This window comes from Amblyomma maculatum, chromosome 9 (assembly GCF_055883805.1).
Source record: "Amblyomma maculatum isolate TAMU_Amacu chromosome 9, ASM5588380v1, whole genome shotgun sequence".
Classification (NCBI taxonomy): domain Eukaryota; kingdom Metazoa; phylum Arthropoda; class Arachnida; order Ixodida; family Ixodidae; genus Amblyomma; species Amblyomma maculatum.
In genome coordinates this window covers 114,429,630-114,453,078 of record NC_139352.1, presented here as the reverse complement: position 1 = coordinate 114,453,078, position 23,449 = coordinate 114,429,630, and the positions used below count along the sequence as shown (strand labels likewise).

General features: G+C 46.5%; 1 protein-coding gene across 3 annotated transcripts in view; it reads left to right on the top strand.

Moving 5' to 3' along the window:
* Positions 1-3,694: 3,694 nt before the first annotated feature.
* LOC146180188 (helicase ARIP4-like) overlaps positions 3,695-23,449 on the top strand; it is a 59,469-nt gene continuing 39,714 nt past the window's right edge. The window contains exons 1-11 of one of the 3 annotated variants that reach the window (XM_084579420.1): positions 3,695-4,172; positions 5,083-5,189; positions 6,638-8,117; positions 10,780-11,024; positions 12,171-12,236; positions 13,208-13,464; positions 14,223-14,420; positions 15,817-15,967; positions 16,893-17,054; positions 17,687-17,801; positions 18,229-18,456. In XM_084579420.1, the coding sequence (XP_084435546.1) occupies positions 5,108-5,189; positions 6,638-8,117; positions 10,780-11,024; positions 12,171-12,236; positions 13,208-13,464; positions 14,223-14,420; positions 15,817-15,967; positions 16,893-17,054; positions 17,687-17,801; positions 18,229-18,456 (2,984 nt within the window). In that variant the 5' untranslated portion in view covers positions 3,695-4,172; positions 5,083-5,107. Of the gene's footprint in view, positions 4,173-4,232; positions 4,381-5,082; positions 5,190-6,637; positions 8,118-10,779; positions 11,025-12,170; positions 12,237-13,207; positions 13,465-14,222; positions 14,421-15,816; positions 15,968-16,892; positions 17,055-17,686; positions 17,802-18,228; positions 18,457-23,449 lie in introns of those variants that run through there. The other 2 variants (XM_084579421.1, XM_084579422.1) reach the window with 2 other exon arrangements.

The following is a 23,449-nucleotide window of genomic DNA, read 5'->3' as shown; positions in this document are numbered from 1 at the left end:
TTGCTCGAACTGCATGTTTTTGTAAAGTAACTAACCTATTCATTGATTTCTTGGTACCATTACCCCAAACCAAATTACAATATTTCAGATGCAAAAATTTTGTTATAGAGCATTAGCTTTTGAGGGACGGGTAAAAAGTGCTGCACTTTTCTCAACATACCTAATGCTTTACACAGTTTATTTGTTATGCTGTCTGTGTGAAAATCCCATAGCATATTTTCATGAGAAACGATTCCTGGCGTTTTTACTGAGGAAGAAATTTCGATTTCAGTATTGTTGCTCTTCAACTGATCAATGCGAACATTAGTTTGTTTAGCTTGAAAGAGAACTGCTTTTGATTTGGAACAGTTTATTTTTAGACTGTTTGCATTTGACCATTTACATAGTTTGTCTAAGAATATGTTTGCGGTTTGAACAAGGTCATTTGCATTATTTCCTGTAAAACATGTACTGGTGTCGTCGGCATATATAACGTAATTTATGGTATTATCTAAAGATACAAGGTCATTAACGTAAGCATTGAAAAACAGTGGGCCCAGAATACTCCCCTGAGGTACACCATGCTTATTTTTTTGTAGTGAGGACATTTCATTTCCAATACATATTGCTTGATATCAATCTGTAAAGTAGCTTTTAACGAGATTAAAAGAGATACCATGAACACCATAGCAAGACAATTTCTCTAGTAAGATGCTATTTGTCAAACGCCTTGGAAAAATCCACAAATTTGTTTGACTGGAAAATCACACAATGGGATGATGCACAGCTCTCGTCTGTCATGCACATTCTCAAATGTTTGTTCTGGTAATGGTGCAGAACAACATGCCCTAGATTTCTTTTTTTTTTTTTTTTTTTTCATTATAGCGTCGTGTTGTCCGATGAAAAATTCTGAGACATGCGTGTCAGTCATAATGTACCCCGGGGTCATTTTTGGTATGGAAGCCATGTCAGAATTCATATATTCGGGGTTCTGGTACTAATGTTTATATGGTTGTTACGATTACTTCGTTTCATAGTCAGTTCCAGCTTACAAATATGAACACTTTTGAAGTCTTAATGTTGCAATCCAGGGGTGGAAGCAGGCTCGAGCATTTTGCAGCAGTAATAAAGCCATTTCGGAGCAGCTCTGGAGCAACGAAACGAGAGTTTTAGAGCATTTGAATTATGTTTTGGAGCATGTTTCTAAGGCATACTCCTTTGATAATTGCCGTTTTTTTCGTTTTGAAATATAAAATCTCCCATCTGATTCCTTTTTATGCAAGTTCAATGCCTTTCCAACTTTGCACTCCTCTCCGACAAGACAAATGACCAAAGCATGTAAAGATATATAATGCAGACTGAGCTTAGCAACAACATGGAAAAGACTAGCAGCAAACAGAACGCTTGCTGGTGCACTTCATAACTGAACACCCAGTCTGGCCTGAAGTGCTCGCCTATTATGACTTGAGAGATTCAAATGTCGAGTCTATCACTTAGATGCTCTAAAGTAGCGGCACTAATTTGGAGTTCAGATTAATGGGCACAACATTTCCGTTCTCTATCTTGTGCATATCCTTTCTGATCTCACCCCTATGCTGATAAATTCCTGATGAGCACTGGACAGTAGTGCCTTTAGGAAAGATAGATGGTACTGAAGGGTAACCTTCATCCTTCAGCCTTTTTTTACTTCACTGCCTGTTAATAGTTCATTAACCTTTCTAGATGCATTATATCTTCGCCCCTGGTGCTGTGACCTTGTTCCTGTGTCCTGCTAAATTCGACGGCAGAACATCAAGGCAACTATAGTTTGGAGCAGGATGGAGCAGGGAAAGGAGTTTGGAGCAGAATGGAGCAATTGGAGCAGCGCTTCCACCCCTGAATATGCATTTCCTGTAAGTCAATTCCCTTGAAATTTTTGTGCTGAAAAGATCTTGGGGGCAGTGACATGGCTTCCATACCAAAAATGACCCTGGGGTACATCATGACTGCCACACGTCTCAGAATTTTTCTGGTTTGGCCAGAAAGGGAGCAACCCTTTTCAAGTCTTAATGCTTCAATATGCATTTTCTGCAAGTCAATTTCCTTGAAATTTTTTAGCTGAAAAGATGGTGGAGCTGTTACCATTCTTCAATAGTTATTTGCAGCTGGTCTGTGAAAGCTTCACAGGAAGTTATTTATTTATTTTCGATACCCTCAAGCGCCGAGGCATTACAGAGGGGAGTGGGCAAGCAAACAATGCAAGAAAATGTTTTTTTTTTTTTTTATTTGTTAGGCGGCACAACAACGTAGCTTAAATGTAGCAACATACAGTATTCTAAGCAGTCAAGGAAATACAGAAAAAAAGTACAGAAACAACAACTGTAACAAATGCAATGCAAGAAACTGAACAATGACTGGCAAAAGGCCAAGTCTACAGTGAAGTCATAGTTGTGGCAGCATGCGAAAGTTCAACATGACAATGACAGGGACAGGAAGACTGTTGAGACATTTCTGAAAGCGACTGGAGTCTAAAAGTGTCCACTGTTTCTTCATTTATCTTTTGACAAGTTTTTAGCTAAGATCTGGCTCATTAAGTATATGGGTTGAGTTTTTAAATGAGCAGAAGCACTAAATTTTTTGTCCAAGTTTTTTATAACTAACTGTGCCCTGGTGTGTAAGTTGTGTGTTTCATGTGGTGATAAATGTTCGATGTTTTACACACGCTCTAAACAAAAAAAGCTTTTGTGCATCTGTCACAAGAGAAAGTTCTAATCAGCACACATTATTAGAGCTAGTTTAGAGTAACAATAAAGCCTGCCAATGCTGAAAATAAAAGAAAGTAAAAAAAGAGCATTTTTTTTATTGTGGCATCAGCAGATAGGGATGTCCTTGATTCTTGAATTTTAATAAATCGTTTCCCCTGCGCAGTTTTCCTTTCTCTCACTAGCTGCCATACAATGTTGTGAAACAGCCACCGTCCTGAGTTTACACAATACGAATTTAGAAATAAAGTTTTATTTGCAATTAGGTCACATTAATGATCTAATTTTTTTCTTACCAAAAGCATTAGCTCTGGCTAGCAAAAATGACAAAAGCGCTGTCTAAAAAAAGCCCCCAACCCCACATCAACGTCGACTGGATCATAAATGGGATTACAGTTGTGATTGAATTGCTAGTCCCAGTTACACAAAAAAATATTGCGAATGCGACATGTGTGGACATCATTTGAATTTTTTTGAGTGACCGTGCTGGATACGCACACGCCATCCTGGGGACGTGCAGCGTGCGGCCTCTCCGTTCGCGACACCGCGATATCCTCCAAGACGAGCGCCCTGTGATACCTACAGTGCGGGGTGCCACTGCCTTGGACGACGGTGAAATTAGTCGCACGCGTGCTTCGCGCATTAAGAAAAAACGTGCTACGCACGCTTTGCATAAATCGATAACAGCGCGCGCAGCGCTTCGCAACACCTCCTGGCACAACGCGTTTGTGCTGCTCCGGCGGTGTCTGGCTGCGCCGTCTTAATGAAACGACACATACAACGCCAAGTAGCGAAGAGACAAACGCAAAGTGCAACCGTCGCTTATCGGCGCGTTTTTTAACCACTGGAGCCCACAAAAACAGTTTACATGACAGGCACATGAGACCGCGATCCTCACAGGGAACGTATTAGAAACTGCAGCTATGTTATGTGTGCGTGTCGCGTTAATTCTTTTTGTGTCCCGTCCTGCGGAGCAGGGAGCAAAAGTAAAGAGCTATACAAACCCCGCGCCTCTCCTCCGTGTCTGTCCGATATTCGCTTGAATGCCTTCTCTGTCCGCAACTAGGGCAGCGCATGTAGCCGATTCCGTCCGTTCTTCCCGCCGCGTTGGCTAATGGCTTGAAGGTCCGCGAGACCGTTTCCCAGAGTACGCAGGAAAAAGTCGGCGAACTGCTGCTTGGGAAGGAAACGCAAAAAACTGCAAAGAGAAAAAGGAGCACCAGCCAGGCGTTCGCCTCCGCTTGCCTTGCACCCGCATCCCCCACGGACTCTTCTTTCTCGGGAGCTCCCGTACTCCGGAACCGGAAACAGTGGAAACCCCCCCGTGTCGCCATTTCGTCCGTGTCTGTGGATGTTTTGTCAACAGTGTCGGAATCCCGAGCGTTTTTGGCGTCGTTTGGCCGACCGAGCAACGCCAGCGAGCCTCGAGATGCCTGGCCCAGGCGCCAGCACGTAAGTGTCCGCACTATCCGCGAGCCCTTACCCGCGGCGGCGCGAGTGGTAAGTACGGCACCACCGCCGGCCGCCGCCGTGCGAATGAACACCGTAGGGTTAGTTCGGTCGCAGGGGGGGTCTCCCCTTTCACAATGGGGCGCCGTGGCTTTCGCGATTCAGGCGGTAACCGTGCGTCACGAGTCCGCGCCCGAGCGCTGACAGCCAGGTGCGTGCGAGTCCGCGTACGGGCGACCCGTTGCCGGGCGCTGTATTCGCCGGAGCCTTGTCGGCCGCTGTCAGTGTGCGCTGCTCGCGACACCTCCGCTAGATAATGAGCCGTGTGTGTGTATGTTTGTGGATTTCGATTCTCGCTGTCGGTACCGAAAATGTGCACCTGAGACATGACGGGAGAAGTGCAGGTGTCCCTCTTGCACATCAAGGCCATCATGTCTGACGCGTGCAAACCAATTCCATTTGTTTTCCTCGTAACACCTTCGTGATGCGCGAGGTGACGGGCAGCTGCTTTTTCTCACCCTTTATTCTTATAGTTCTGTAAAGCGACAGCCAGCTTTACTTCAGTTTTTCTTTTTCCTTTTAGCTTTGTCTTTCACACTAGCCTCGCGAGATCGCTGACGTCTCGGGAGGTGGCGGACGGTTGTAGCGTTTCCCAACGGCACGAAATCGCGCGAACTTGACACGGGTGGTGGGGTGCCCCCATGGTCCAGATGCAAGCCACACCACCGGCTGTGTGGAGCTAAGGCTCCGATTTGCGCGACCGATTTGCTGGCTTTCCGAGGCGGCCAGAATATTTCTATCCGCCGTCGATCGCCTAACCGGGAACGCTTGTCATTAGCGACGGTTGCGATGGCAGACAAGCTCGGCCGTACTAACTGCTCGTGTATTGATGCTTCCGCCTCGTTGCCTGCAGGCCTCTACGATGGCGTTGATATGTAATGGACATCAAAGATCTGGTGCTGCCGGACCCGCGCTTGGACATCATGAAGGCATGGACCGGAGGCTTGGGGCAGCTAGAAAGTGAGTACAGACGCACCGTGCCTCGTCGTCTGCGTTGAAACCGTTCAACTGCCGAGTGAAATTCAATATTTGTGCAGAAGTCGATAACGTGACTCAGCCCTTTTCGTCCGCCGAGTAAGACTTTTGTTGCTTACTCGTCTGTTCTAGAAGTTTCCCGGGAGGCTAATTGCATGTGCTCACTTCGGTTGCCGAAGTTACCAGTTGCCACTTGACATTCTTCTCGCGCCACATTCAATTCTTAGGTTTTACTCGCATTTTAATGGAATACGGCGGCTAAAAAATAAAAAGGGCATTTTCACTGTGCTTTGCATGGAGGTTTGACAAGTGCATGCTTGTCTAGCAGAATGATTTTTTCTTAGGTTTACTGTTTCTGTGCGCACTCTGTGAAAAATCACATTAAATCAAAAAATCACATTAAATCAGTCTTGTTTTTATGACTGCATTTCAAGGGTTCCTGCTGCTGGCATGTAAAGCGTTAATTGCTTTGAGTAGCATTAAATGAAGTAATGCAATGTGTGCTATGACAAGCAGAGCATTGTGTATAGAGTTGAACACCTGTAGCCTGTTGGTGTATTTTAATGAAATGAGCAAATAAGTTCTTCTTCAAAGGACTGATTGACCATATCAATTAAACAATGGGCTTGGCCAGATGGCTCGGCATACTTTTGAATGAATAAGGGCTGTTGTTACAGTGTATTCACAGTTAATTCAAAATCCACACCGATGCTGCAGGCGATGCGGATTTCAACTTAATTCTGTTTGAATGAGGCATCTTTTGTGTCACTGATGCTGCAGATGATGCAGATGTAGAATTCTGATTGAATCAGGTAGTACATCATCCAAACTGGTATTAAAAATGATAAATGGTTGTATGCTATCTGTGTGCTGAATTTCAGCATGAACAAGCAAGAGGTTTAACGGATTGAAGCATTTTACGGTGTACGTCTAGCATTGCAACAGTTTGTATGATTTATCTTTCTCAGGTTTTCTTGTCATTGCTTCATTTCAGTTTGAAAGCATTGAACAGCACAGGGCAGAAAATCTTAAAAGACTGCTTGCACGTAACTTTATTTGCATGTTTTCGTCTTTAATGTGATGTATTAGACATTAGAATATGTTTTAAATCAATACTGTATTCAAGCCAGCCTGGTTCAAGAGATGGAATGACAAAAAAAAATATCAGCGTAATAATATATCACTTCATTTCATGTCCTACGTGACCTAAACGCCAACTGTGTGCCATGGCCATCGGTCGGTTTAAGAAACTGAAACAGAAGCGAGAAGAAATTCAACTATAAATTGTGAAGTAGTTATAGGCTAATGTGATGATGTGTATAATCACTAGCAAAAAGTTTTAGTTTATACTCCTTGAAAGGTCAGATTATTATTACATTTCTCTGATCAAAGTGTGAATACACTTTACCGATGCATGTTTTTAAAATGCGCAGGATTCCTTGAAAACAGCTGTAGCAGGAGCACCGATCCGGCGCCTACCGACATGTTCCCGGGTTTTCCGAGCTCTGGCTCATCCCAGGCCATGCCGGGATCCGCCCCTTTGAACCCTAGCGCAGCCGCCAATCCTTGGTTTCACCAGTCGCCTTTCTCCATGGCTGCAGACATCCACTCGGGGACCTCGGGCGCTGCCTCATCCTCCATGACTGGCTCACCGTACTGGCTGCCCCACCACCAGTACACACCCACACCTACCGACCCTCACCAATCACGCTACTCTGCTGGCAATGACCTGTACTCTGCCTCTGCCTCCGCCGCATCACCTTGGTGGTTTGGACACAGCACAGCAGCGTCAGCAGGGAGCGGCCTTCACTCTTCACAGTATTTTCCTCAGCACGTAACACGCAACGACCACATGTCGAACCCTTTCCACACCTCTACAACACAGTCAAAACCTGGATACCTCCAGCATGGACTGGCTACATCGCAGCACTTGCAGCAGCAGCAGCAGCAATCTGTCCCATCCCCAGCTCAGCATCTTCATCAGTCAGCGGTTCAGCAACCTACATACCATTCACCAGCCACATCCCAGCACGAGGCTATGTCATCCCCGGCACCGATACAGCCGATCCCATCGAGTCAGCACCAATCCATTGGCATGTCCAATCAGCATCAGCGCTCACTGATGTCCCCATCATCTCAGCAACTGTCCTCGTCAGCATCCATGATGGCCCAGCACGAGGGAATGGCGAGCGGTCAGGCGAGTCGATCTCATCAGCAGCAACATCAACAACAGCACCAGCAACAGCACCCACAACACCAGCAGCAACAGCATCACCAAATTCAAAGGCCCATGGTACCTAGACAGCAACAGCCACAGCAGTCGCAGCAGAAAAGTAGCTATGGTGGCATGGGGCAACAGCACCACATTCCTACGTCAGCACAGCAGCGCATGAATCATCAGAACGTTTTGCCTCCCATGTCTTCGAGCTCTCAGATGATGGCACCACAGTCGCAGATGCATAGCAGCATGGCCTCCACCGGTCTTGACACCAATATCCAGCCCATCTTTGAGCTCTACGGGCACGACCCACTTGCTGGTGTGCCCAATTCGCATCTTCTTCACCAGCAGCAGCAGAGATATGACATGTCTGTGAACTCAATGAGCCAGCAGGCAGCATCGGGCTTTTCACAACCGCAACAAACGCAGCAGCAGCAGCCACAGCAGCAGACATGGATGCCTCCAGAAGCAAGCACCGAGGCAGCAGCCAAATGGCCGAAGCCAGAGGCCACTCCGGCTGAAGGGGTAGCAGAGAACGACACCAAAGAGGATGCAGCTAAGCCTGAAGCAGAAGCCAGTTCACCAGCTAAGAAGACCAAAGGAAGACGAAAGAAAGAGGATGGGGCCAAGAAGAAACAGAAGCAGGATATTCCTGCTGACGTCAAAAAAGTGGGTCTCGTGAGGAAAAATATTCGGTAAGCTATTTTTTGTGTTACGTTTTCTTTTCTTTAAACATCTTTTGAGTTTCCCTTTTATTTAGGTGCCACTTATGCACATGCTCTCATCTGCGCTTATCTTAAATGGTTTGTTAGTTAAAGCAAGCAGTGCACCTATGTGAACGCACCTCTATGGCTCAAGTTCCTTGTGTGAAGTAGTAAGTATAGAACAGCATCATGTGGACATATCACTGTGTCAGCTACGTAACACGAGCAGTGACATCAGTGACGGACAAGCTTTTGTCATGTAGATATTAGTTCAGAGGTTTTAAGACCTTGTTTGCCCATGTCATCATCATGCTGGATGCCACTTGGCATCATGATGCTTCTATAGGGCCAGTTGTGACAACTGGTAATATATATTGTGTACTTGCTCTAGTGGAAATCTAGAAGAAATGGGCATGGGCAGGGCATGTAGTGCGAAGAGAGGATAACCAATGGTCGCTTAGGGTAACAAACTGGATTCCAAAGGAAGGAAAGCATAGCAGGGGGCGGCAGAAGGTTAGGTGGGCGGATGAGGTTAAGAAGTTTGCAGGGGTCAAGTGGATGCAGCTAGCACAGGACCGGGTTAATTGGAGGAATATGGAAGAGGCATTTGCCCTGCAGTGGGTATAGTCAGGCTGATGATGATGACTTGCTGTGCGACCATTATCGAATGTTCACAGCAGGCAGTGGTCTTTTAAACTGCTTCCCGATAGGCTGAAGCAGCCGAAGTGATTGTGGTGTTCAAATGTATTGTGAAGTATTGTTGAGCGGCATGCGTGTGCTGCTACTGGGAGGCATTTGTTGTGATAACCCAAAACTCATTTCCAACCAAAACCCAATGTTTGTCATTGTATGGCTTTTGACACTTGATTGGATACAGTAACTCGGGAGTCTTAGGAGTGCTCTCTTTATGGGACAATCGCTCGTTCGCTTCAGCTGTAAAAACAGATTTTGAAGAAAGGTATGTGGACATTGCAGCAGTTGTATGTAAGCCATGGCCATACACAGTGACCGCAGAGTTTCTTCCTTTTCTCCCTTTCTCTGCTCGTGAGTGTCAATCTAGATTCAAATATAGTTTGGGGCACATAATGTTTCTGAGCATGCTGAGCTTTAAGCTTAGAAATGAAATGCAGTTATGCAGCAGTGGTGAGGCCTGAGACTTAGTGCATCGAAGGGAGATAAGCTTGGATGGTGTGACTGCCCCTTTCGTTGCAGTTAAATGTCAGACTCTTCGGCTGCTTCTTGAAATCAATCGTTTGATAGGAATCAGTCACAAGTACATGCTGGGGAGCAAATGAGCTTCCATATATTATGGTTGCTGTGCTCATATGGACTCAGTGTACCAGAAAAAGCGTAACTAAAGTGCTAACTGCATGAGGCGACAATTTGCGGCGACACGCTGTCGCGCGACGGGCTGAGGGCCGCCAAAGCATTGCCGCTCGTCGCTGTCACTCAGTTTCTGGGTGTTTAGAAAATTTCGCGTGTCGCCCGAAAACAGCTCGCGAGGCAGCCAATCGTAGAAGGCTTTGGGGTACTCAACTTCCGTTCTGGATTTTCTTTTTTTTTTTCCGGATGAAGTTTGTTTTCCTAATCCGGTTTGGGCGAAGAACCTGGTGCCTCCAGACGCTCACTTCGTCTGATCCGTGTATTATGAACACATCGAGACAGTTAAGTAAAAGCTTGAAAGGCTAGTAAAAGAAAAAAGAAAAGCTAGTGTGGCTAGATATTGTTTATTTTCGAAAGGAGCAGGAGAAAGTCGCTGCTTACAATGCAAATCGGCATCACAGTGTAGTAGCGCACTGCTGCGCTGTGACCCTTTAAAATGCGATGCGTTGCAAGAAATTTCATAGTGTTTTATCGTACTTCATGTCGTTGTGTTAGAAACGGAATATAGCGTGATTGCACTCCCCTTGACCGAACGACAAGGCAGCGGTAACAGAGCAATGCTGAAAACGTGCGCCTCTGTCGTTGAGCCCCGTCGCTCTGCGCGGTGTGCACCAGCGGCAACGACAGGCATTGGCGGCGGCGTCTCGCGACTGATCGCTAGGGGTTATCGCCCCATACACTTAACGCTTAAACATCTTGAGTTCGTGCTTCTTCAAAAAGTTCTAAGATGTCCTTTTTTACGAATAAGCATTATTTGTAGTCAATTGTGTATTGGTGTTCTCTGCCTTTTCCTTCTCTCTTCTGTTTTCGTGCTCCCTTATTAACATGATAAGCTCATTCTCTCAATTCATACAAGCATGTTGTTAATGAGAGCAGAAAGATGACAGAGGAGTGCTTGTCTTGTGTCTTCTCCTCTCTCATTGTCGTTTTGCTCTCATTAAAATGAATACTTCCGTATTGTATGACAACAAAAAAAGGGGGGGGGGGGAGAGGAGCATTTAACAGTATTTCATTTTTATTTATGCATGTAGGCCCTTCTCACCCATCATGAACTGCAAAGGGTGGTAAGAAGTTGAAACAGATGCAGGAGTGGTGCCTAAAGACCAATCTTCAAAGAAATTCTTACCTGTGATGCCTTGCAATGCACTTGCTAGCCTTAAAACTAGTCATGACAAACTTCCACACAGGGGTTGAAGACAGGTACGCTTGTTACAAGTGTTTGGGAACAATGTAGCAGATTAATACCGTCCACCCCGGTTGGCGTGTGCAGGGACATCAAGAACGAAACTGAGCTGGACGAAGTGACGCTGAATGCGCAGAAGGAGGAGCAAGAGCGCATGAAGCGCCTCCAGGAGGCGAGGATGCGGGCACTGCAGAGCCAGAACCTGTCGGGAGGACTGGTGCCCCCTGCCGCGGTCGCTCCCATCGCCCTGGGCAGCAGCAGCAGCAGCGAGGACGAGGACAGCGCTTCACAGTCTGGATCGGAGGACGAAGTAGCTGTGCCCCGAAGAGCTGGTCAGGGCACACCCCTCTCTTAACGTCATTTATTTCGTTGCACATGGGCAAGCCTCATTTCAACATTCCATTTCTGCTAGGTGGAGTTGATGTGCACAATTTTTTGTGTGCGGCACATTATAAATAGATTATGGAACCATAGGAAGGTGGTGTAAGGGCAGCCATTTTACATCATACATGGGTAGCCTTAAGCCTTGTAAGGTCAAGAATAAAAGTTTCTCTCGCCTTCAAGCATAGTTTACTTGTGAGCTGTATGTTTTAAGCAGCTACTACATCCTTTGCTTGGAAGCATATGAGGAAGTTGGGGATTAGCCTGTAATATGAGGGGATTTTTTCCCAAGTCTCCGGAGTTCAAGAACATATTGGGTTGCCATAGCTGCCTTACTAGAGCAACACTCCGGCAGTCTAAGCTTCAAGGGACTGAGAGAAATATCCAAATTGTCTAAAGGCCCCAAATTAAAAATTGCCCTTACCCCGCACCCCCCAAAAGTTGAAAATCTGTTTCCATGGTTAAAATATATTTCATGAAAATCTAGGCAGTGGTTTTATGCTTTTGAGATGAAGACTGCATGGGAACAGCCATTTGCTGTTCTCTCACATGCTTTACTGCAAGCGGACTGTTCGGAGTGTCAAAGCAGGACTGCTAGTGCCTTCTGCACCCTCCTTACAGGCGACGTTGTTGCATTTACACAGGCTCTACTGCACATAATGCAACAAGCACGCAAGTGCATTACACAGGAATGTAACCATGGGGACAAGAACAGGGGAAAAGACAAGTCCACTTGTCGAAACGTTGGCTCGACCTGCGAACTGAGGCGTGTCCCCCCTTTACCTTTGTTCAGTGTTCCTTCATACCGTGTAAACCATCTTCTTCCTCTCGTTCTGCCTGGATCCCCAACTAAGGTGGATGTGACTTTTTTTGTTCTTTTTTTTTTTTAATCTTTCTGCATGTACCTCTCAATTATTTATTTTTTATTATTGGAGTGAGATTACCTTGCTATTGTTGCAGTCTTGGAAAATTTTACTTTGCTTGCCTCATAACTATGCTAACCAAAAATGGTGTCTTCGGAATGCATTGCTCATCTAACGTAGTGTTGTTCAGCATTGAATCTTTGTGTTTTCGTGCTGTATTTTTTTTTTCTTTAGGTATATTGTACCCTGCTGCGATTCCCAGGAAAAGTAAAAGTTGCAACATGTTCATATCCCGAAATAGTAAGATATAATTTGTAGTCTCTCTTGCTTTGCCATTCTGTTAGTTAAGGGGACACTTAAATTTTAGATTGCACAAGTAGAGATCAAAGAATCTGCGAAATTATGTCGAAGGCACTAGATAATGCTTCACAGTCCACTTCGTTATTAGACTTGGAACAAAGGGGGGAATGTAGTGTGAATTATTTCTCCTTTCTGGAAAGTGGGGTCTCTTCAATGTAACTAAGGCAACCTTTGCCACCAACCAGGCTTGAAAGCTGCTAGAAGCAGGCATCTTCTTAATTTACTCCGGTGAAAAGCATGCAAAGGAGAATGTGGCTGCACATATGAAACAAAGGCAGTACAGGTCAATGTGACAGTTGAGTGGGATGAACAAGAACAGCATACGGGCTGGGCTGACTGGGCTGCTTGAAAAATGGAGTGACAGCAGCTGCTGCTGTGTGAGAAGCTGAATGTGTTAGAGTATTAGAGGCTTGGCTTCGCTGGGTGGTGGTGCATGCATCTGAGGCATTTTAAATAGCATAGGCAGATTCGTCGCTTCCATATTCTGGCATACCATCTATGTTTGGGGGCTGCGTTTGGTCTGGACAGGTTGAGATTGCTTTGTGGGCGCGATAACATTTCTTATAAAAATTTCCAGAGTTCTCGTTTCCCTTATCACATTATGCTTATACAAATGAGGTTACAAATCATTTTTTTATCTCGTTGTTGTTCCCTTCCATGCCCACAACAGTAGCATAAAAAATGAGGATATCACTGCAAAAATACCATTCTACTTGACGCACTAAATTTGCTATCTTTTGTGGAATTGCAAAAATCTAGGGGGCATTATCGCACCAATGATTATCCTGCATATCATTGCGCCTAGTACTTAAGCTTTTTTTTTTTTTTTTTTTGAATTTTTAATGGATTTGTAAATTTAGTCTTTCAAACGTTGGATATATGCAAAGAGTCATCAACCTCTTCCATTTTAGGCGATGTGATTGACATTTCATCGTCCGATGAGGCCAAGATACCCGAGGAAGATGACGATGATGTGGTCATGGTAGTCAGTGACGGAGATGATGCGGATGACGAGAAGGGCGATGACCTCAACGATGGCGCACACATCAACGATGCCGTCAACCAGCCAGACTCCATGGGTCGAGTCCTGGTCAACGTGGGGCATCCACCCGAAGACGTAGATGTCTTCTTGGCGCCACAGTTGGCACCCATAGTCAAACCCCATCAGGTTCGTCTCAGGGAATTGGTCCCCCCTTATATATATATATATATATATATTTTTTTTTGTGTCCCCTGAATAATACTCTAATGCATTGAGCAGTTTTAAGGCGAAAGCCTTTATTGCCTAATCCTTGTCATCAGCAAAAGTGTCACGCTTTTGCGGCAGCTCTGATTGGTCGAGACGGGATGACGTCATGGAGGTCTTGACCAATCACAGAGCACCACCACAGTATGCGTGAATGCGTGCCTTATATGGCCTAATGCCAATCAATGATCAAGTGCTAACTAATGACTAATTACTAACTACTAATTACAACTCACTAATTAATTACTAATTAATGATTAGCCAATTCTAAATTGCTGATCTCTAATTAATTGCTAATTTCTAATCAGTATCTGTTGCATAATTAATAGCTAATTATTGTCGCATACCCGGTAAAATCAACCACACAACAGTAAACGTAGAACAACTGTGAAAATACAAGGATCGCAATTTCGTCGCTGCCAAGCAGAATTGACTGAATAAATGCACTCGCAGAATGTGAAGGAGTAGTCACTCGCTTTACTCGTAGCAGCATTCATCGCTACATGCGCAACAGTCGCGTAGCAGAATGCAGCACTCAGGCTTTCGCCTTTCATCACTTTAGTCTCCAAAGTGTCCTAAATTTTTTTCTGTGATTTGTTCAAAAACCTTAACGCAGAGAAAAAAAAATTACTCCTCCGAAGTTCCCATATTGCCCCTTTTGTTCTGCATTTGGAAACTAGATTGGCGGCATCCGGTTCCTCTTCGACAATGTTGTGGAGAGTGTGGGCCGCTTTGACACGTCGAGCGGCTTTGGTTGCATCCTTGCGCACAGCATGGGCCTCGGCAAGACCATCCAGGTGATCTCGTTTGTGGACGTGCTTCTGCGGCACACGGCAGCCCGCAAGGTGCTCTGCATCACGCCCATCAACACCATCCAGGTGCGTCGCTGCCTTTGTTTGGATCAGGCACGAAGTGTTCACCAGGCCGAAAACAAACCTAGCAACTTTAGGAACCAGTGCTTTGTGCTCAAGGGACGGAGCACTCGTTCTTTTGCAGTGTTCCATTAATTTTGGCACCTTATCGTCAGCTCTCTGTAAATTTATGTCTTGAAGTAAACTAGTATAGCTGCAGAAAAAGGCGGCTGAAAAAACAACACTGTGTTTGATATGCATCTCGATTGATGGAAGTCATTGGTGACTTTTGGGGGGAGGGTTTACCCTTTTTCCTTTTCTCTTAATTCACTAAGCATGAACCTTTTGCAAAGCTGCTTAATTTTTCTCTCTGTTTTAGCACATTCTGCAGCATATTTTCTTTAAAACAAAATAGCCGTTAAAAGTGCTGTTGAGCCCATTGTGTGCTTCTTTGGCTAACATGCGTGCAGGAAAAGAGCATTTGGCCTTCCAAGAAATGCTCACAGTTAACAATTACTAGATGTCAGTAAAAGAGTCTGATATAAATAATGAGAGTATGGTCAATTCTAGAACAAATTGGGGAAAGAAGAGGCAGTGGGTTGAGGTAGATGGGGAATTACGTGCTTGAAAAGACCAAAAGAGCATTCCAAGGAACCAGAAGGTTCTATTTCATCCAGTTTTAGGATTCCTCTGCTATAGCATGCATATGCTGCAGGGTACTGATGCCTTCAAACTGAGTTCTTCAGTGCTTTCTGGTCACAAAAGCTCTTCATAACGCTATGAGAAAGGTTCTTAGAGTTCTGCTTACAATGCCATCGCCTGCAGAAGCACTTCGTCCAAGGAGCTCGGCATTCTTGCAACAGAAAGGAGGCGTATCAGCTGCTAATCTGATGGATAAATTAAAAATTTACTCTGCTTTTACATGTTGAAATTCAAAACAAATGCTAGAGCACATTCTGACACAAACTAACAGGGCTGTTGTAGAAAATCTTTAATGTTTACATGCAAGTACCGCCTAAACGTAATGGCTGTAGCGAGCTCTCTAGCACCCGTAGCAGTTGGCACTGACCCTATATGAAACTTGTCATTTATTTAACCTCTTTCTCCCCCTTTCTTCTCCTTACAAAATTTCTTTATGCCCTGAGCCAGTGAGCAACATTACAAAAGGAAGCCCTAAAGAACTGGGGTTTAACATTCATTATTGCAGCGCAAAGACGGCACAGAACAAGAGGAGGACACAACAGCGAGGAGGACACAGCGCTGTTGTGTCCTCCTCTTGTTCTGTGCCGTCTTTGCGCTGTAATAATGAATGTATGTAACCAACTCGCCCAAAATGTTGTATTATGGGTTTAACATTGTTCAAGACATGAATTATGTCATATTGCTTCAGAGTGAAGGATATGGTGCATGCTTTCCTCTCCAGAACTGGCTGGCGGAATTCGACAAGTGGGTGCCCGCACCTGAGGCCGTTCCGCAGAACTTGGTCGACTCGGGTCAGGTTCGGCCCCGCTCATACCACGTCTACCTCCTCAATGACATGTACCGCTCCACTTCAGCCAGGGCCGAGTTGATCTGTGAGTACGAGCAAGGGCCCACAGCACATTGCTTGGCACCTTGGGAGATGTATGAATGTGCTTGCCCTGCAATTCAAGCTGTAGGTTTTCCAAACGGCCTCTTTAGCTCAGTGTTGAAGTTCCAAAATATGGTTCCTGTCATGATTAGGGCTTGCCACATTCCCATATGCTGCATTGTGACTGTTGAGTCACTCTGTGAGTGTCGTCACAGGCCACAGTGTCAAGTCAGATGACTGTCTTTCTGTGATGTTGCTCTGGCTTGTGGCAGCCTTGGCAGTTCTAGGCATTGACCAATTTTTTTGTTGTTGAACGTCTTGTTTGTTTACTTTGGTTGCGTAGTTGACTCCTGTCCGATCCAACAACTAAAAAATCTGTTGGCATTACAGCTTTTGCTTATAATATGTAGCTACTAAACTGGTGTTCATTTGCAATGGTGTTTGTGTAGCAGCGTTTGGAAACAACAGCTATGTCAGCCTTCGTGAGAATACCTGGGTTGGTGGTTGGGGTGCTCGACTGCTGAGGATGCGGGTTTGATGCCGGATGCGTTAGGCCTGTTTCAGTGAAGGAAAGATGCACGGTGTTCGTGAACTGTTGTGATGTCAGTGCACTTCAAGGAACCCCAGGTGGTCTAAATTATCCGGAGCCCTCCAATAACCAATGTTGCTTTAAAATGTTAAACCTTGTTAAACCATTGATATTCCGGTATCACTGTATGCTCTAGTTTGCTTACAGTGGAGTCTTGAAGTACATTTTCCAGAATTCACTGCAGGTGGGTCACGCACTTTGTTTTTCATTTTTAAATTAACAGTGGCCACCTCTACAACCGTCTCGTGCCATATTTGACCCTGGGCTTCTTATTGCCTGCACTTATTAATTCCCACTTGAGGGAAGGTCTGTTTGAATCAACTGATGTTTGCACTTGCAGTGGACTGGCACAAGAAAGGTGGTGTGCTGCTGATGGGATATGAGATGTACAGGATGCTAGCGTTGAAGAAAGTGGCACGTCCTAGCAAGCGCCGGAGAAGTCCCAAGAAGGAGGATCTCTCGGTGCCAGAGGACGACTCGCGCAACTCACAGCTCCTGGATGGTGCGTTGTTCTCTGTGTATCTTTTAAATACTAGGGCCTTCGAACGTCAATCTTAAAAATGTGACACTGGATGTTTTTGTGTGCTTCATGTTCAGGGTCGTCAGCTTCTAGCTATAACATGGTCATTTCTTTCAAAGCGCTAATGCGTTCGACCCAGCCACACTATAGAGCTAAGTGGCAGGCCATGCAGAGCACCACCTTCGTGTCCCTCTGTGCTTGCATCGCTTTGCTTCAATATGTGCCTGCGTAGGGCACAATGTTGCTTTGAAAGTAGTGACTCCATTATAGCTAGAAGTTGATGACCCTGTACACCATGTCAGTACCATGCAAGCACAGCTGCACTGAAAGGCTTTAAGCTTTCGTTGTAGTTCGTGTGACGGGTTAAATGTAGTGGTGGTATAGCTTCTAAATTGTTTAAAATGTGGACTCGCCCATTTCTTCAGAAACTTTGCACGTTGAATCCTGACACTCTCCTTCCCAAATTCACCAGGTAGGATGCAATCCTGCTTTCTGAAAATGCCTTGTCGGTGTGAATGTCATCTACCATTCACTCCGGGTGTGTGAATACGCAGAGCCCACAGAGCGTGATGCAGGTCCATGCTCAGTGCAAGTGTGTGCCTTCTCCCGTGCAGATATCTACCAAGCCATAGTGAACCCGGGCCCTGACCTGGTGATCTGTGATGAAGGGCACCGAATCAAGAACTGCAATGCCAGCACTTCCACCGCACTCAAGAGCATACGGACCAAGTGAGTGCAGTCTTTGCGTCCTCTGATGGATCTGCCACGCCCGTAGTGACTCGGTGGCTGGGGCGCTGGAGTGCTGAACCAAAGGCCATGGCATCGAGTCCCAGCCACGCCGACTGCTTTTCGATGGAGGCGAAAAGCAATGCGCCCGTGGGATGTGCGATGTCAGTGCACATTAGAGAACACCATGTGGTTGTAATTTCCAGAGCCCTCCACTGGGGCGTCTCTCATAGCCTGAGTCGCTTTGGAATGTTAAACCCCATAAACCAAGCCTTGGATGGAAGAAAGCCATGGACGGATGGTGTGGTTTTGCTCTAGAGCTTATCTCGTGGATAATGGCGTAATGAGTGCCAGAGGCAGCATGCTGAGCGAGCTTTGGCTTGTAGCACGGATACCATTTGGTGACACCCAGGTGCGTTTTCTTTCGCAGGCGGCGCATTGTGCTGACGGGCTACCCCCTGCAGAACAACCTTCTCGAGTACTGGTGCATGGTGGACTTTGTGCGCCCCTCGTACCTGGGCACCCGCTCCGAGTTCTGCAACATGTTTGAGCGACCCATCCAGAACGGCCAGTGCCTGGACAGCACGCCCAAGGACCGGCAGCTGATGCGCTTTCGCGCGCACGTCCTCCATAGCCTGCTACAGGGATTTGTACAGAGGTGTGCAAAGGCTGTTCCGTTGTTCCCTCTGCACTGTTGACAGTTGTCAGAGTTCACCATGTTCTTCCCGATGTGAATGGTTTGCCAACACACTTTGGTATGACTATTTGTGTATGGCAAGGAAAGTTTGGAAGAAAATGATCCCTCAAGCAACTTTGTGGTTGCTGCCAATCTCATTTTACAACATTACTGCTCGGGTTCTGTCAGTGCACATTAAAACCTCGTTAATTCAACCACCATTATTTGAGATAACCCATACTGCAAGCAAATTCCTACCAAAAACCTGTGTAAGTCCTTGGTGCTGGAAGAGTAACAACCTGGGCTAAAACCCTAATCTGGCCATCTTCTCCACTCTTCGTCTCGGCGCCAGGAGGCAAAGTGTCGGTTGTGGAACGTCACCCGAACTGCAGCATTTGCAATGGCACGTTAGCCTACTTAGCCCTTGCATATTAATTCCACTAGACATTTTTTTTTTAAGTTTACCAGCCTAGGAATTTTAGTTCTCATGAAAGCTGTAAGCCAGGTGTTGACGGCATCCTGGCTAGGCACACAGATGTGCCGCAAGGTGTTGCAGTTCCTGCATGTCAACACGCCCACATTGATAAGCCAAGTGCCCGGCTGCATAGTTTAGATTTTAAAGCTTCGCCGCCAGCCTGTGGATACCAGTGGCTATTGGCCATGCACATAAGCCAGCTGCATGTGATTTTAAAGCAAATGATTCTCGTTAGCTTTGACATACCTGTTGTAAAAAAAAAAGCACGCACACACATAGGATGGAAACTGTCATGAACATGGAACAGTCCTGGCTCCGTGAGTGTTTTCTTCCTCTGTGTTTGTGCTTTTTTTTTTTGCACTCGTTGTATTGAAACTAATTAATCAACTTACCCAAAAGCTTGTCTTACTGAAATTATTTTTGTTACTTTTCTTTTACAGCTTTTTGATTTTACACTCATTAGCAACGCTCATCTGAGTGATGGTGTTGCTCGAGTCTCACCAGCGCTTCTTTGTATGACCTCGCTGGTCTGTTGCAAAATTCCACCTGTGTTCATTATTCGTGTTTCTTGTATCAAGAGAATTCACATGATGAAAGTACCGTAAAAACCCGCGTATAATACAGTTGAACCCGGATATATCGAATTTTGGTTATATCGAACTCACGGGATATCCCCTTAAAAATCTCATGCAAAAGTATAGGAAAGCCGCGTCATATATCGAACTCAATTTCATCGGTCGTTCGATATATCGAACTCCACACCACGCACTGGAAAGTGTGCCTTCACCAAAGACGATCGCATCACTCTTGGCCGTTTGCCGCGTGACGTTTTCAAGCCACGTGCGGAAGGAATGAGAGGGGGCAGTTCGGTTAGGGCAGCGCCGCGCCCATTCCCTAAAGGCATGCGCATTTGCGGTTGTCGCTTCTCGCGCGCCAACACATGACGTTTGCAAGCCATGTGCGTGAATGAACTAGAGAGAACCGGTGGGAACGAGAGGGGAAAAGCGCGACAGAGTGAAGCGCCCATTCTTTTGCTGAGCTCTCCTTCCTCTTTCCCGGCCTTCGTTCGCAGTAGCACGTGCTACGCATGCGCCAAGCCAGCTCAGCCCGTTTTCAGACAGAACATCGGACGCTTTCTCCGGCATGTGTTGCGAACCCTCTGCGCGCGGCGGCTGACGTGGCTATGGCGCCTGCGGAAGTCGAGAAATGGCAGAACTATTTTTTTTTGCGAAAGTCGTTTATTTTTATCGTTGTGCTGTAAGCGTGGTGTAGCGTAAGATATGACGTTACGAAGCGGCATTTTTTTTGTTTTTGCGGGAGTCGTTTATCTTTGCATGTATGAATCAATGGAAGCACGCGGTCAGCTGCGATCATGACACCGGCTTTTAGCATTTTTCGCTTCAAACAGCATTTGCAGCTACTTTATCACGCTTTCCAATGATTTTGTGGCAGTGGACTACGCCCGCCCCAAGTGCGGCGTGATAAATCGAACCAGGCTTGTGCAATCAAGCCATCACGGGCAGTCTGCCAAGTTCGCTCCCCACCGCCCCAGGAGTTATCAAAAGATAAACATGCCAAGACGTTATCGCTGCACAGCATCTTGGCACGCTGCCAAGAAATGAGCTGTGGATGAGACGACCGAAACGGAGTGCGACATGCAAGCGAAAACGCTGGCGATTTCTGCCGCGGCGACACAGAAACCTTGTTTTGAGCTGCCGCGGTGGCTCGAACGGCAGAGGGAGAGGGACGAAGTTCCAACAAGTTGAACATTTTTTGGTCTGTCGCTGCCGCTCGTCGCTAAGATCGTTTAATCGCTCGCATGTGAGCGAGCTGGCATTAACGCTTCTTTTTTTCCAAAATCTCGGTTGCTAAAGTGGAGGTTGGGTTCATTATGCGAGTGAGTTGATTACGCGAGAAATACGGTATCGTTTTTTCGCATCGTAAGTGCCGTCCCAAGCCGATTTCTGTATACAGTTGAATCCCGCTATAACGAAATTCGCGGTGCACGAAAAAAAAATTCGTTCTCGCGGAACTTCGTTATCGCAAAAATTTGACGTGAAACGCAGAAAGAATTGCCCAAGCAGCAGCAAAGGCGTTTAATGCCAAAAATCTGTAAGCTTGGTTTGCTTACGCTTCACGGCGAGCAACGCCGTCACGCGATTTTCGCACTCGGTCAGCAAACCCATTGCAACATCGTCGTCTCGGACAGCAACGAAATTCCTGATGACGTCAAAAGCGTCCATCACCTGTGCGGCGGTTGCCGCAGCCGGCGCTTCCTGTACGTCGTCGTCTTCTTCATCGGAAGAGTCCTTATCATTCCGGGCAGCTTTTATGATCTGCTCATCACTCACACCTTCGTGAACAACAACACAAGCGTCAGCGCCGATGTATTCGTCGAGCTCGAGATTAGGCGGCACGGTTCCTATTTCTCCCAGCGTTTTCCAGGCGGCCGCGATCCCCGGAGCCGGTGACGCCTCTTCGTCGTCGTCTGTAACGCCTGGTGTTAGGCCAGCAGAGTGTACGGGTCGACCTTCGGCAAATCCGGCGTGCCTGAAACAGTTCACAATTACTGAGCGCCCCAGTGTGCTCCAGGCAGCAGACATAATCTGCAGTGCCACGTACAAGTCCACCTTCGTGTCTCGGCCGGTTTCAGTGTTAAAAAGCGGCCGCTGAATTAACCTCCCGCGGTAAGCGCGCTTCAGGCTAAGAATCACGCCCTGATCGAGAGGCTGTAAGACAGACGTGCAATTGGGAGGGAAAAACCTCAGCTCCGTGTTAGTGAGCTTGACTTCGTCGGAGTGATGCGCTGAACAATTGTCCAAAAGCAAGCAAACTTTACGGCCCTGCCGCTCCATGTCGCGGTCGAATGCCATCATCCACTCGGTGAAAATAGCGCGGGTCATCCATGACTTGTTGTTCGCCTTGTACTGCACAGGTAGGCTACGAGTTCCCTTAAAACAGCGCGGCTTGGCACTTTTGCCTATGACTAACGGCGGACGCTTGTCCGAGCCATCCATGTTTGTGCAAAGCAGCACTGTGATGCGTTTTTTGCTGTGTTTGCCGCCGTGACAGCGCTGCCCCTTGAAGTCGAGCGTCCTAGCCGGCAACATCTCGTAGAATAGCCCGGTCTCGTCGGCGTTGTAAATGTCTGCAGGCGCGAAGTTGCTTAAAATTCCGGCCATGTTACTCGCCTTCCAAGCAGCTGCTCCGTCCACGTCTGCTGACATTGACTCGCCGCACAACACTTTTCCAACGATGTTATGGCGGGCCTTGAAACGGTTTAGCCAGCCAATGATGGCTTTAAAATCATCAATGCCAAGTAGGCATGCATAGTTCAAGGCTTTCTGCTGGACGATGCTTCCGGACAGGGGGACGTTGCTGGCTCGTGCTTCCACAAACCACGCATGCACTGCTTTGTCCAACTCTTCATGGAGGGGCCGCGTCACCTTTTTGTGCTTCGAGGATGTGCCTGAAGCAAGTGCCATTCTCACGCTGTCCTTATTGCCTAGAATCGTTGACAGCGAACTTGCAGGAATTCCGAAGTCTTCAGCAATTGCCGCTTTCTTCCTTCCGCTTTCTGCTTGGGCGATTATTTGAGCTTTTTGCTCAAGGGAAAGAGTTTTGCGTTTTTTCACTTGCGTTGCCATCGTGTCCTGCGGATGAAAACTCGTCGTTGTCGAAGAGAAAGGCAGCGAGTGAACAACGCGACCACGACACAAAGCCAAAATGGCGGAACTGCAATCACGTGATTTCATGCTTAATGTGGCTTTGGATTTGACTTGGACTTCTCGCCAATAAAACTAGTTTCGGTTTCGATTTTGAACGCGAAAATTTCGTTGAAGCGGAAACGCTCTGCAAAAATGGTTCGTTGTGCAGAGAAATTTCGGCCATTAATTCTTATAGGATACTCGCGGAGAATAAAAAATTATTCGTTGTCGCGGAAATTTCGTTGTGGCGGTATTCGTTGTGGCGGGATTCAACTGTACCTAATTATCGAAATATTGAACTATTTCGCGATCCCCTTCGAGTTCGATATATCCGGGTTCGACTGTACGAGGTTTTTTTCCAACTTTCAGCGTTCCAAATTTCCGCCTCGTATTATTTGCGGATCCCAACCAAAATGTCAAAGTTTTGCGAGAAGTTTTGGTTTCGTTGTTGCCGCGTGGCTACGGCTTGGCTTTGTTATCAATGTGAGGCTACGGCTTGGCTTCGTTGCCCTAACGTGGCCGCACCCCGCAATGGCCACGACGTCGAGGTGTCATCTCTTCGTTGTTGAGTCGTCGAGTGCGCACATCAACAGCGCATGTGCTCTCGTGCAAACCACACTTTGCGAAAAAGTGCACGTTTTTTTCTTTAAGTGAACGAGCAAGATGCCAGGGTCTCGGAAACAGTACTCGGCTGCTTTTAAGAGAAAGGTGATTTTAGTTGCTGAAAACATCGGCAACAGTGCGGCCGGGAGGCAGTTTGGCGTCACCGAGGGAAGCATTCGCGGATGGCAAC